General features: G+C 42.9%; 1 protein-coding gene and 1 long non-coding RNA gene across 5 annotated transcripts in view; both read right to left on the minus strand.

Annotated features, from left to right (window-relative positions):
* Positions 1-15,376, minus strand: part of COG6 (component of oligomeric golgi complex 6) — a 74,682-nt gene that overhangs the window by 35,040 nt on the left and 24,266 nt on the right. For 2 of the 4 annotated variants that reach the window (XM_083606531.1, XM_083606534.1), the window contains exons 16-19: positions 12,569-12,676; positions 11,381-11,434; positions 9,504-9,583; positions 4,645-6,505 (exon numbers count right to left, since the gene is read on the minus strand). In XM_083606531.1, coding sequence (XP_083462657.1) covers positions 6,358-6,505; positions 9,504-9,583; positions 11,381-11,434; positions 12,569-12,676 — 390 coding nt within the window. In that variant the 3' untranslated portion in view covers positions 4,645-6,357. Of the gene's footprint in view, positions 1-3,471; positions 3,706-4,644; positions 6,506-9,503; positions 9,584-11,380; positions 11,435-12,568; positions 12,677-15,376 lie in introns of those variants that run through there. The other 2 variants (XM_083606533.1, XM_083606532.1) reach the window with 2 other exon arrangements.
* LOC310759535 overlaps positions 1-15,376 on the minus strand; it is an 89,121-nt gene that overhangs the window by 4,520 nt on the left and 69,225 nt on the right. The gene's annotated exons all lie outside the window — the stretch shown is intronic.

Raw genomic sequence — 15,376 nt, forward strand, 5'->3', positions numbered from 1 at the left:
GTGGGTAAATCTTGTGTCTTCCAATACTTTGCAATAAGTATTCTTGCTGCTGTTGTAACGTACATAAAAAAAGTTCTGTCCTTCTTTGGCACCAATTGGCCGACAATGCCCAGAAGAAAGGCCTCTGGTTTCTTCAGGAAGGTATATTTAAATACCTTTTTCATTTCATTATAAATCATTTCCCAGAAAGCCTTAATCCTTGGGCTGCTTCTCACGATCTTTGGAGGCTCCCTGTAACCCAACTGCCTTTCCACCTCTCGCCTCTGAGCTGATGGCAGTTCCCTGACACTAACCAATAAACTGAAATTGACATGGGGACGACTGGCAGAATCCGTGACCAAGGGAGAGAGACGGTGGAAGAAGATTGGAAGAAATTTAAAGTTTATCTTAAGAACTGTTGCAAAATTAATGAGTGTTAAAATGTTTTGGGTCAGGTAAAACAGAATTGCGGGGACAAACAATTGGATATGAGAAAAAGGATTTAAAGGGGAAAAAAGTGTTATAAGTTGACATTGGGACTTGCTGGAAAACTTCAAAATAGGGATGCAGAAAAGGGAGGTATGAGGAAGTCGATGAAAGAAGGTTTAAGAAAAAATGTGAAGAAATTATACGTGTTTATATGTTTGTTTGTTTTTGTATTGTTTTGTATTGTCTATTATTATGTGTTAAAAAACCAATAAAAATTTTATAAAAAAAAAAAAAAGAAATTGACATGGGGACAAATAGAAGAGGACGCCTTCACCCCAATATGGCTCCCATTTATCACATACATAGTCCAACAAGACAACAAGAACCCACTGACAGCATATGAATCCATCTGGCTTACTTGACCCAACAAGCCTCAACGAGACCCAACAAACCTCATTGTAGCCAAACACAACCAACCAACCACACCCTAGGCCCCCAACCTCTCTCACTACCAAGGAAACAGAACAAGCAAACAGAAAAAGAACCTATCTAGTTGACGCTGACACAACCCCCCCCCCACACACTGCAAAAAATATAAATTTCACTACCACCCTTCCTTTGCCCCCCTCTTCGTCCTGACCTTACACTGTATAAAAGGTAAAGGGACCGAGCAACGGGAGCTCACCCCGTCGCGGGGATTCGAACCGCCGACCTTCTGATCAGCAAGTCCTAGGCTCTGTGGTTTAACCCACAGCGCCACCCGCGTCTGTATACTCAACACTAATGTCTCATAACAAATGTAACTGATCTGTAGAAAACACTGTACAACTTGAAAAGAGCGACAAGGCATGTAGTTTTGTAAACCAAGAAAATATTTTTTTTATTTTTTTTAATTGGGCATTCCCTCACAAATAAATGTCATGTGAGCAGCATGCTTTTTATCTTACTTGCTGGTCATAGTTGAAAGCTGGGTCAGTGTGACCCGACAGCAGGTGCTTGCAGACACAGAGTCATGATGACTGACAGACGACGTGTGTGTGTGGCGTGGTTGGGATGGCGGTGATTGATAGCATCCAGTCACCTCTGGTCACTCAAGCCAATAGTCTCGGCCGGCTCCAAGATTCTCCTGCCAACCTAGCAGTTCGAAAGCACATCAAAGTGCAAGTAGATAAATAGGTAGGGCTCCAGCGGGAAGGTAAATGGCGTTTCCGTGCGCTGCTCTGGTTCGCCAGAAGCGGCTTAGTCATGCTGGCCACATGACCCAGAAGCTGTACGCCGGCTTCCTCGACCAATAAAGCGAGATGAGCGCCGCAACTCCAGAGTCGTTCGTGACTGGACTTAACTGTCTGGGATCCCTTTACCTTTTAGCTCCAAGATTAATTGCCGAATTCGCAATGCCTGGGTTGGGTGATGGCCAAAAGCATCTTTCTCTGACTTAAAACTCCTGAGTAGGCTACCATTTTTTGGTCAGATGTGGCACCTGGCAACTTAAAGCTATGCATCTGGTCATTTTAAGACTTGTTACCTGGTCATCATAGGCTGCTTAGAAGCTTCAACCAGTGCACAGTGAGGTTCTTTGTCTCCTAAAAGTAGAGGGATGCTGAGAGCATATTACACAAGCGCTCCTGTTGCATTTCTTATCCAATTCAAGGCTCTGTTGTTGATCTTCTAAAGCCCTAAAGCAGCAATTTCTATCATATGTGGTGGTTGTGTGAGCCTATCAAAAAATTCTGGGAATCTATTTACAATGAATTTAAAAAAATCCTCAAATATACCTTTATAAAAAAACCTGAAGCCTTTCTGCTGGGGATAATTGGGGAGGAAATCAAAAAGGAAGACCACACACTCTTTCAGTATGCGACAGTGGCTGCCAGAACTCTAATAGCGCAGAATTGGAAGACATCAAAAATCCCAACTATAAACGAATGGCAAACCAAACTATTTGATTATTTAGAACTGGCAAAAATGACACAGAAAATAAGAAATCAAAAAGACATAAAGTTTAATAAAGAATGGAATAAATTTATGACATATATGGAAACAGAGGTAAAAAATCTAAAAATCACAGTAGGTATGACGTAACACTTGTGACGTAAAGAGTCTTTTGAGGAAAAGAAACTGCAGATAAAAAATCATATAATATATTCTGAAACCGAGATGAAGGGAAGTCAATTAATGTTGTGTGTTATTTAGTTATTTAGTTAATGTAAGTTAATTAGTTGGTGTTTTATGTTAGGAGATGTTTTTTCTTTTGTTTTTTTTATTATTATTTCTTTTATTTATGTACTCCTTTTTTGTATGTATGTGCTATGTATGTTTATTTTTTCACCTGTTTTAATGTTGGATGTAGCAAAATGAATTAAAATCAATTAAAAAAAAAAATAAAGCCCTAAAGCAGCCTAGACACTTTCGGGACCATTCCCTCGGCTCCTTCACAATCCCAGGGTGATCGAAGCTGCCCCTGTAACGATTCCATGTTCAAACAGCTAAAATGCACTGAGAGGTATCTTCTGTTTATGGAACACCCACTTCCAGGAAAACTGGCTGCTTTCCAAGCGAGAGCATATTTCAGAAGCTTATCTCTTTGTGCTGGTTTGTGTAGGTCAGGGATAAGCTGATGACAGGTTAGTGAATTTTCATGTAATTTTAGTGCCCGAAAACTGATTTTGTTTATATTGTTCGCAGGTTTAAATGCTTTTTTCCATTCGCCAGGCCCAGCTTTCTGGGATGGCATTAAAATAAACAAATTAAATGGATGAAAAATGCCGAGGTCTTTATTTGAACTCCTGTTATGCATGCAAGTTGACGTAACCATTGACTTCCTGAACTATATGGGAACAGTATCTAGTAGTGTACTTCTACCGGAAAAGAACCCTAGCCTGCTCTCAGGAAAGCTAATAGGCTTTGGCTCTTCATTTTGTTGCTGGATGTTTATAGCCGTATGCTGACTGCATTTTCCTTCCCCTAATGGACAGAATAAGCCCCTGTTGAAACTCAAAGAGCAGGCGTGGAACAGAAGAGTCAAAAGCAACCATACAGCTCTTAATTCCTGACTTACCTTTAAAAGCATTTGTTCTTTAGCTATTAATTAAGGCATCCAAAGATTTATTTTGTCCAGGGCTTATATTTTCAGGTCTTCCATTTATACCATTTATTTAGTCTAATTGAAGTTTAATTGAAATTTCCTCTTAGTACAAGATGGGAAAGGGGAGAGCGGCATACGATTCTTCATGCTGAGGTCAAAAATAATGAGTGTGTCGTTTGTTTTCAAGGGTAGTCGTGTTGTGAAGTCAAAGTCTAAAGCAAAGTACATTGATTTACAGGAAATTGCTCACTTCCATATATGCTAGTCATTTACAAATGTATTTAGAGGGCCCCTCGAACGCTGATAAGCTTTGCACTAGTGGTGCCAAATCTGCTTCCAATAACGTCAGTGCCTCTTTAGAAATTTTTTATGCCCACTGCTAGTATTCAAAGTTCAGAAAAACATTTTATTTACAACATCCTACAGCGGACAAAGGCAAAACTTCCACTGTTCCAACAGCTGGGAGGCTCTGTACAGAAACACATCTAAGCCAAAGAAAGTGGGGAAAACATTCTTTATTTCCCCTGAAGTCTATTATTAATTTTATCGTCATCGTTATTATCATCCTCCTGACCTCCCCAGATTAAAAGCTATTCATTGGCTTACGAAAGTGAAGCTGATCAGGTCTACGGCACTGATACTAAATTAAACTGGTACTCTGTGCACTGCAAAATGAGCGGAAAGATCCAGCGAATTAGCAGTTGTGGCGACAGTACCCAAACGGTGCACTGATGCCAGTTGGGTGGCACTATTAACATAAAACAGTGTCCACATAACCCCACAGTCGTGTTTTGTGGTGGAAATGCACCCTGTTCCTTGTGAGCTAATCCTGGGAGCAAAAGGAGCTAAGGGAGTTCACCCCGATCGAAACTAATTTAAAACAAACTGGAATGGATTCCATGAAGCAGCAGATGTTCATATGCCTTTTGGAACAAATATCTGGAACCAACCAGCTCTAGGTGTACCGGCAACAAGTGGGAGAAATTATATTTTTTACTTTTAAGCAGCATTACTTATTAAAGTGAATTTCCTGGCATTCTAAATTTCGTAGCTACCCATGTGTGTTTACCTACAGGTACCTAAACTAGCACTTACCAGGTTACCTTCCTAATGTTTTTTAAATAGTTTTTCCAGACATATTAGACACACGATTATGTGTTTTATTTACTTTAATCATTGATCCGGTGCATGAAACATTTGTTAGTTCATTTGATCAGGTTTAAAGACAATTGGAAATACCCAACCCATGAATTAAATTAAAATTCCGACTGCAGATTTCTCTGTGTTCAACAACCCTAGAAGCATAATTGATATTAACGGTACAATTCTGTACATGGCTACTTCAAAGCAAGTCCCAATGAGTTCAACAGGTTCATACCCACAGGTAATTGTGTAGAGGACTGCAACTAGGGCCATCTTTAGCAGATGCGGCGTCGGGGTTCAAATATCTGCCCAGCGCCCCAAATTACCACGGATGGGGAGGGGGCGGAGCTGTGCGCTGCCGGCCATGGGGGGTCCACAACTCTCCCCCATGCCGCTGCGGGAGAGCAATCCCCACAGAGGCTTGGGAGGGAAACTGCGTGCCTGCCAGCCATATAGTTTGCAGGGTGCAGCTTCCATCCTAAGCCTCTGCAGGGATTGCTCTCCTCCCGCTGAGGCTTGGGAGGCGAGTTGCATGCCTGCCAGTCATATTGTTGATGGGGCACAGCCGGCGGGTGTGCAGGGAAAGGGGAGGTTGCTGGCAAAGCTGCGCAGCTCCCCTACTGGCTGGGGTGCCCCTGAGAGGCCGGCGCCCTGGCGCAACGCACCAGGGGAAGACGGCTCTGACTACAACCAAGAGGATCAAGAGTCATTATTGCAGGGGGCTGGACCAGATTACTCTTGGGGTCCCTTCCAACTCTACAAATCTGTGATTCTATAAATTGATCAATGAAAGACCCTCGGGGGAATGGTGTTGTTTTTTATTCACTTTTTCCAATCAGTACAAACACCAAACTAAAAAGACACGTACCCTCAGGGGAATGGTTATTTACCAGGCAGGTTAAGTTTCAGGTTTCTTAAAGTCAGGTTTGTATACACACTTTCCTGATTCTCCACGGTGCAATAGTCACCGATGTGCATATCATGAGGTGTCACAGACCAATGTGGATCTGATGGAGCACGGCTTGCTTACATTATTAACAGTGCAGTGAGTTCCACTGAGTTCGACAGGACTTACTCCCAGGCAACCATCAACTGGGTGCCGGATACATGGCAAAAACTTAATAGTATTTGAGGTAGTATTTAGCCAGTGATATAAATTACATCTTCAAAGATTCGACTTATGCTTTTATTTTTGCTAAGGGTATCCATGACAGAAAGCAACGCATCGAAGCACCCACACATTCGTCCCTTGGCCAATCCAAACCGTCTCCTTTTGTTCGCAACGCTGATATCTCTTCCTCCAAACTTAGCGGAAGAATGGTGGAACAAAACCCAGTATTGACTAAGTCACTAGAGCTTGGAAGCTTTTTGGGTGTACAGAATTTATCATTAAAAAAAAATAATTAACGAGGATTTTCTTTCTTTCCCAAAGAAGCCCTTTTCATGTTTATAACAACATGAAAATAATTTAGTATCTGAAAATTCCTCTTGCCTCTGTCTACCAATATGTCTACAGTACTGCACATAATAAGGCAGCAGAAATCCCATTCAAGTCAATGGGACCTCATCAGACTAACTTTGTACACAGCTGTAGCCCAAGCATACATCCACCCAAACCTCCATCAAGATTTCAAAAACAGAAAGAAATAGCCATTGCCTATCTTGTACTTGCATGAAAATATTCTGACCTTAAACAGTGAGAAACTCCATTTTGGCTAAGCTTAGGAGAGAAGTGCTTGAACCTGATGAGGAGATCTGGGCAATATCGTTTCTGGATCTTTATAGCCATTGTCTGGATTCATTACAGCTGAATATACTTCGCTATAGGCTCTGCAGACTAGTTCCGTGGACAGTTTTATTATCTGCTGTCTAAAACAAAACAAAAACACAGTGTTGAGAACAAAATATCTCTGCATACTTCTGCACCTTTGCAGAAATTAGTACAGTCAAACCTCGGATCCCGAACGCCTATGTTTCGGAACGTTTTGGCTCCCAAACGCCGCAAACACGGAAGTAAGTGTTCCGGTTTTTTAACGTTTTTTGGAAGCTGAACGTCTGGTGTGCAGGAAGCTCCTGCAACCAATTGGAAGCCGTGCCTTGGTTGTCGAACATTTCGGAAGCTGAACGGGCTTCTGGAACAGATTACGTTCAACAACCAAGGTTTGACTGTAGTGGGTAAGAAAGTGCCAGTGCCCTTTCCTCCCCAAAAGCTACTGTGGGAGAACTCTGAGCAAGTGGGCTTCTCTTGCAGACCTGGGAATTAGAGGGCAGACTGCTGTCAGGGAGGAAAATGCAGAAAGGAGGGAGGACTGGGAGACCCACAAACTGCAGTCTGCCCTCTCTTGAGCCCAATTGCTTTATTTCAGCTGCAAAGCACTGCTGGTTGCCATTGGAAAGAAAGCAAAATCATCTCCCACCCCAATGGATTTTCACAGCTCTCCATTTTTTTAAAATCATAGTGAAGGAATTTGGGCTTCAAGTGTTCAGCCGTTAATTGATATGATTGCTTTGTACTAGCCCGTTTTAAGTATGTTAAGAAACCGGGTGCTGTGCTATATTTCATTGATCTGAAAGCTGCATTCGATTCAATCTCTCGAGTAAGACGGTGGGATAAGTTGAACTCTTCCAGTATAGATAAAAGATCATTGTGCTTGATTAAATGTCTATATAAAAACACTGTGCTGAAAGTGCGTTGCTCTACAAAAGGGCAGCTCACAGGATCCGTAGCAGCCACAAAGCAAGGTTGTATCCTGGCTCCCGCACTGTTTAATTTATATATAAATGATATTGTCCAGAGTTTAACATCCCAAGGGTATCATGCACCTAAATTGGCCACAAAAGCCATCCCTATACAGTGGTGCCTCGCAAGACGAAATTAATTCGTTCCGCAAGTTTTTTCTTCTTGTGAGTTTTTCGTCTTGCGAAGCACGGTTTCCCATAGGAATGCATTGAAAATCAATTAATGCGTTCCTATGGAGACCGCTTGCCAGGCTGGCGGTGCGGAGAAGGGCTTTTCTCCCCACCGCAAGCCTTCAGGACAGGTCCGGGAACAGAGGGGAAGGCGCGCAGCGCTTCTCCTCTGTTCCCGGGGCTTGCGGTGGGAGGAGGGTTTTTCCTCCCCACTGCCAACATTCAGAACAGCATTCTGAATGTTGGCGGTGGGAAGGAAAACCCTCCTCCCACCGCAAGTCTTCAGGACAGCCATCTGAAGGCTGGCGCGGGGAGAAGGTCTCTCCGCCCCACCGCCAGCCTTCGGAGGAGCCTTCCAAAGGCTGGCGGCGGGAGGAGGTCTCTCCGCCCCACCGCCAGCCTTCGGAGCAGCCTTCCAAAGGCTGGCGGTGGGGCGGAGAGACCTCCTCCCGCCGCCAGCCTTCGGAGCAGCCTTCCAAAGGCTGGCGGCGGGAGGAGGTCTCTACGCCCCACCGCCAGCCTTCGGAGGAAGTCCAAGGACAGTGGGGAAGACGCGCTGCGCTTCCCCGCTGTCCTGGAGATTTCCCTATGGGCTTTCGTCTTGCGAAGGAAGCCCATAGGGAAATTCGTCTTGCGAAGCGCATCGAAAAACGGAAAACCCTTTCGTCTAGCGGGTTTTTCGTCTTGCGAGGCGTTCGTCTTGCGGGGCACCACTGTATTATTATCCATAGATGATGCGGTACTTCTATCTCAAACAAAAGTGGGCCTAAAAAGATTGATGAGAGCATTCTCAGGATACTGTCAAAGAGAGCAGCTGGCTGTGAATTACAAGAAAACTAAAGTCATGGTGTTTTCAATAAACTATATGGACAATCAGCTGATAGAACAATTTAAAAGACTTTAAATACCTCGGCCTTATTTTTCAGTCAACAGGGTCAGGGGGAGCACGTCAGAAATATGCAAAGGAAAAAGCGTCTCAAAGCACCAAAATTCTGGCAGGCTTTTTCCAGACAAAAGGTGGCAATCACATCAGCACTTGAAGTGTTTAAAGCTAAACCCCTTGGTGTGATGGTGAAATCAATCCCTCTATGTATCCACAGAGGCACAGTGTAGAATTCACAGCAAAGGGGGTATGGGGATGCTGCGGGCATTGTCTCTTTGCAACCCAAACAGTTGATTAGTTGCAGGAGGAGGGTGGGGAGGTGAGCAAACAAAATGATGGGTACAACCAGCTCAATAATGGATAATGAACACTAACCGCAAGGGAAGGACTTTGGGCCAAGCAGTCCTGAGACGAAGGTCCTTCCAAGAACCTCATGCTGCCATCCTCTGGTCTGGGTCCATGCATGCCCACTGCCAAACTGTGGCTTATAAAGAGGTTTAAGGTGCTGGTTTTGACCTTTAAAGCCCTATGCGGCCTAGGACCCACGTACCTACGGGACCGCCTCTCCTGGCATGCCCGCAGAGGACCTTAAGGTCCACAAATGACAACATTTTGGATGCCCCAAGTCGCAAGGTGGTTAGATTGATCTCAACTAGGGCCAGGGCCTTTTCAGTACTTGCCCCGACTTGGTGGAACGCTCTGTCACAAGAGACCAGGGCCCTGCGGGACTTGACATCTTTCCGCAGGGCCGGCAAGACAGAGCTGTTCCGCCTGGCCTTTGCTTTGGACTCAGTCTGACCCTTACGTTTCCCTCCCCTTCTGGTTTTGATCTATGGGATACTATTAAAATGAGGCTGCATTTTAAATTGTATTTTTAACCTGTATTTTAAATTGCGCCCCCCCCATTATGTTTTTATTGTAATTTTACTGGTGTTAGCTGCCCTGAGCCCGGCTCTGGCAGGGGAGAGCAGGGTATAATTATTATTATTATTATTATTATTACATGGAATGATGAAGTCTGATTTCGATCAGAATCTACAACCGAAGAATCAAATCCAAAGCCAAAACGCTTACTTGACGGTAGCACTTAGAAGAAAGTTTATCTGTGGCATTAGCAGCCCATCGGGAGCCGACAAATAACGATCAAACTGGACCTAACGCAAACAGAAGAAGAACAGGCACTAAGCATCTCACCCAATTTCTCTGGAATCAAGAGAAAAGCTTCATGGTGGAACTAAGGGCTGTGGCTGGAGTGGTTGACCTTCTCCTCCCTGCCTGCTGTGATCCTTATGAAAATCATTTTTTTTTAAAAGATATTTATTGAAGTTTTACAAAAACATAAGTTTACAAAATGAAAAAAAGTCAAATAAAAAGAAAAAGATACAAAAAAGAGAACATAGAAAAATACATGAAAAAGAAAAAAGAGGAATAAAAATACAAAATACAAAAAACAAATAGCTAAAAAAAATTAAAAACAAATCCGTTTTTTGTAACTTTGAACTCCTTAGCTTATTTCCTTGGCCTCCTCACACCTCCCCTTTTTGTATTCCCATTTAAATAATCAAATCAGCAAATCCTTACCCTCTTTCGTTTATCTTAACTCTGTATCTTAACATATTATAACTCTATATTTTCATCCATTATCAATTCATTTTTGCATATTCTTATTAACTTTGTTGCTAATACCACTTATTTTCAATCCAACGTCATTTTAACATTCATTAATTTTACAATATTTCTGAAGATAGTCTTTAAATTTCTTCCAGTCTTCTTCCACCAACTCGATCCTTATGAAAATCAGACCCCACCACACACCTTTATTTATAGGGGCTGGGGAAAGCCCTGATGTGTTTCAGAGTGATGCGTTGAGCTCCGTGTCTAAATTTGGCACCGAAAGAGCAGGGAAGCAAAGAGGATGGGACCATGGGCAGCTGGAGACGGCTACCTGCTCCACTTGATTTCCATCTATGGTGGAGGTCTGAGTTTGAGGGCTATTCATGCACAAGAGGATGGGAAGCAGGGGTGTGTATCCTAGCCTGTCCTCCCTGTCAGGCGCCCCTCTTCCTTGTGTCCTTAACCCTGCTCCTTAACCCTAACTCTTAATGCCTGTGTGTGCAAGTCTATCGTCTATTTCAGGCTTCCTCAACCTCGGCCCTCCGGATGTTTTGAGACTACAATTCTCATCATCCCTGACCACTGGTTCTGCTATCTAGGAATCATTTTTGGCCTACAACATCTGGAGGGCTGAGGTTGGGGAAGCCTGATCTATTTCAGCTGCTCAAATTAAACCAATGCCACCGTTATCAATTACTAGAAACAACTTTTGGACATATTTCAAAACGATACAACAGAACTTTGCACCAGAATCGAATTTGCCGAGTATCTTTCTTACATGGCCTTACATAAGATACATAAGATACCACTGAATATGCTCGCTTTAGTCAAAGCAATTTTCTGTGCTAAGGGTTTGTGTCAAAAAGACTACACAAATAAACAGCCAACATTCTTTTCGGTTATCTGCACCACGTGGTGTCTCATTAAAACTTTAGGGGATAGTTTAATTTTCATGCAATGTAGCTGTGTTTCAGGCCTCTTAGCACAAAAGAAAATATTGTTCTGAAAAACATCAAAATTAAACCAAAGCGAATGCACAATTTGGCTCAACTTTTGCAAAAAAAATTAATGAGGGCATACTTCAAGGTTCATTTATTGCTTTGGAGTCGAACAGCTAGAAGAGAGGCAAGTCATTCAGTTCTCAACTTTCTTGAGACTATGAAGATACCCCTATCATCCTCATACCCTAACTGAGCTAAAGCACATGTCATTGGAAAAAAGGGTACATTGCTTCCTTGTTTACTCCCGCCTCCTCTTGCACTGGTTTCTATTTAATAATTACTTCCCCCCACCTAAAAAATAATAATACAGCTACAAATTAAATTCCTGTTTCTTACCATTGCAGCTTTTAAGGACATGGAATCCATACTGGGTACATTTGCCAAGGGACCCTAAAAACACAGCAATGATAAGCAAATAAATAAATATTTAACCATCACTGTTAAGGAGTGTTGTTGGTTTGTGTATCTCAAAAAGAAGGCACCTCTGTGCCACACAGCAAGCCTCTTTTGAAACTGAGGGGGGCGTTCAATAGTAGCTTTTCTGCTGTTCAAAGGGCTGGGGGAGGAAAATGATGCCCAAAGGCCCAAAGTAGCACTTTGGTTCTCATCCAGATACAGTAAATGTGTATTTGCAATTCAACGTATTTGATCAGTTGATCAAAGTACCCATGTGATGTATCTTGTACTGATTTTGTGTGCATGAGTGTTCAGGATTACATACATTAGACACACTCTCTCTCCCTAAAAATTAAGCATGAGAATATTCTCGAGAATATTTTCTGCTAGAAAATTCTCCGGAGAATTCTCTCCACAAACTGTAAATTCTAATGTAAGAATCAGTTTTACAACCCACATTTAAAAAATCTAGTAAATAATAAGTCAAGCTGTGATATTGCCAGTGTAAGTAATGAATAATGATTTTTTTGATCCAGTTACATTACTGGGCATTGTGTCATTCACTATTGGCAGTGCTGAAATGTGAGCTACTGAAAACTTTTTTTTTAAAGTTTTAAAAATGCTATTCATTTAATTTGATGAACATTTGAGTTTGTATGTATTCGAACTATATGTAATAGCCTTTTTTTCTATTTTGGTGTGACCTTATTCTCATTGTAGATATGCTTATTAAAGAACGTACTCATGTAGCGGACCTGAGGTTGTTTTTATGTTCCTTTAAAAGCTACATTTCACACATACACAACATAATTAGAATTCAAAGTTGATGGTAAATATTTGGTTAGTGCAGGCTTAGTGATTAACGTGAGTCATTCACGTTGAATTTTCAATTTCAAGTTTGGTGCAAAAAATCAAAGATGTGAACTCACTGCATTGCCCCATTGAATAAAAGTATCTGTACCATTGTTGGTTGCCATCTGAACATTTTAAATGAAATTTCTCTAATATTCTCATTAATCGAGAATATTCTCCAAAAGATTATTCTCGAGAATTTAACATCACTACCCTTTACTCACAGTTTGGAACAGAAGTGGTCTATAGGCATTTCTCGCCAAAATTATTGCTTACCTGCTCTGGTTTGTGCTGCTGTACAATGTTATAGATGTAAGTCAGGCCCACTCTATTCAATACATAAGAAGCTTGCTCATTTATAAGGGTATCCAAGTGCGCTTCAATCTAAAAGACGGAAGGAATACATTTCTTACTTATCGGAATGGTAACTAAAGAAACAGCTTGTCGGCGAAAGCAATTCGGAAGAAAAGTCACTGAATGCAATGGAAACATTTTGAATATGTTACAAAATTAAGTGTATTCAAAAAGCATTACTTATGGGCCAATAATAATAATAATAATAATAATAATAATAATACAGTAGTCCCTTGGGTTATGTTACCTTCAGATACAGTGGTGCCCTGCAAGACGAATGCCTCGCAAGACGAAAAACCCGCTAGACGAAAGGGTTTTCCGTTTTTTGATGCGCTTCGCAAGACGAATTTCCCTATGGGCTTGCTTCGCAAGACGAAAACGTCTTGCGAGTCTTGCGATTTTTTTCGCTCCCCCCCCTTTTTCTAAGCCGCTAAGCCGCTAATAGCCTTTTAGCCGCTAAGCCGCTAAGCCTTTAATAGCCGCTAAGCCGCTAAACCGCTAATAGCGCTAATCCGCTAATAGGGTTGGTTCGCAAGACGAAAAAACCGCTAGACGAAGAGACTCGCGGAACGGATTCTTTTCGTCTTGCGAGGCACCACTGTAACGTAACTTTCGGGTTGTGAACGCGTCAAACCCAGAAGTGTGTATACTTCCGGGTTTCGCCATGCATGCATGCGCAGAAGCGCTCTGCGTGCTGCGCATAGAAGCGCTCTATTACGCCGCGCACGTGCGCAGAAGCGGCGCCGCATGTTGCGGACTTTTCGGGGTACGTAAGGACTCCCGGAACGAATTAAGTTTGTATCCGGAGGGTCCACTGTAACTTGACCCACCATACTAAAGATTTGGAAGAAGCAGAGGTTCCCCCCCATCTGCCCCTAAACAGATGAACCAGCTTTCATTGGCTGGTGTGAGTGGCTGCTGCCCACTGGGGAGTCAGAGCAGTGAATGCTCCAGTGCATATTCACAACCAACAGATGGATGGAAGCTACTGCTGGAGGAAAAACGGGGTGGGAAAAGAAAGCTCCCGGATCTGAAACCAGCATAGTAAAGACACGTTGCCACATACACCCAACCTGGTTAGTGCAAGTAAGAGGGCTGTGATGCTCCATTAAGTCCTGCCATTGCTGCCCAGGGGTTTGGACTGTCCCCAAGGCAAAAAGCCAAACAACACCCCCCCCGACTCATGATTCAGCTCTCCCGGACAAACCACAGGTTGTCAACCATATGGTAAAGCTTGGCTACAGCTCACGGTTTGTCTGGAAAGAGTCAAGCCATGAGCCCTGATCTGGATGAAAATCCAAGCCAAACCATGGTTTAGGCTCAGTGTAGCATGGTTTCAAAATGACCAGGGAGGAGTTAAAGAGGCTGCAATCTCCTCAGTTGGAGCCCATGCTTGTTGTGCTAAGCCATGGGTAGGCAAACTAAGGCCTGGGGACCGGATCTGGCCAAATCACCTTCTAAATCCGGTCCACGGACGGTCCGGGAATCAGCATGTTTTTACATGAGTAGAATGTGTCCTTTCATTTAAAATGCATCTCTGGGTTATTTGTGGGGCATAGGAATTCGTTCATTCCCCCCCAAAAAAATATAGTCTGGCCCCCCACAAGGTCTGAGGGACAGTGGACCAGCCCCCTGCTGAAAAAGTTTGCTCACCCTTGCTGCTAAGCCATGTTTTGGCTTACTGTTATATGCAAAGTAGGCCAAATAGGATTTATTTTGTGATGAGTTGCAAACAGATGGAGGACTGGCACATACATCACCTTCCCCCCCCCCCATATGGGCATAATCCACCTCCAGAACCATACATACCCATTTGATAATTCCAATCTGTTTTCGCATTTTAACTTTTTAAAGTACGATAGTAAATATTTCTTGATTATCTTGCTTTATCTTTTGTAAACTGCTTTTGAGATTTGTTTTTGTTTTTTAACAAGCAAGTGCTGTACGAATTTAATGAAATAAATAAGAATAACCTCACTCAGATTTTGAACAGGAGTACCATCTCCCAAAAAGGATGGAAATTGGGAACAGTACTGAGACCTCTCCATTCTGAAGGAAATCAGCCCTGAGTGCTCACTGGAAGGACAGATCCTGAAGCTGAGGCTCCAAGACTTTGGCCACCTCATGAGAAGAGAAGACTCCCTGGAAAAGACCCTGATGTTGGGAAAGATGGAGGGCACAAGGAGAAGGGGACGACAGAGGACGAGATGGTTGGATAGTGTTCTCGAAGCTACCAGCATGAGTTGGACCAAACTGTGGGAGGCAGTGGAAGACAGGAGTGCCTGGTGTGCTCTGGTCCAGGGGGTCACGAAGTGTCGGACACGACTAAACGACTAAAGAACAACTGAGACTAATCCAGCCAATCCACTTTTGCAATAAGGGTGCATTTGGAGAACGGCGTCTCACTCCGTTTGTTCATCCACAATATGCATTGCCCATCGAAACAAAGCTTATCAAGGCTCTAAGGAGGGGCAGCTGCTGTAAATAGGATTTGGCAAATTTAAATGCATGGCAAAGATAGTCTGGTGAACTCTGCAACTCAAGCATCACTTCTCAGCCCTGCACAATGATGCCTGATTGTACCTGTCTATCATTTTGCTAAGCTCCACTGGATCCCTGCCTCATCAGGACTTTATCAGAAAAACCTAGGAAATGCAAAAAATCAGCTAACCCTAACATTAAGAGGGAGGGCATTTAAAAATAAAGATTCTAACACAGAGGGAAAATGTA

Source organism: Podarcis filfolensis, assembly GCF_964270895.1.
Source record: "Podarcis filfolensis genome assembly, chromosome: 3".
In the NCBI taxonomy this organism is placed as follows: Eukaryota; Metazoa; Chordata; class Lepidosauria; order Squamata; family Lacertidae; genus Podarcis; species Podarcis filfolensis.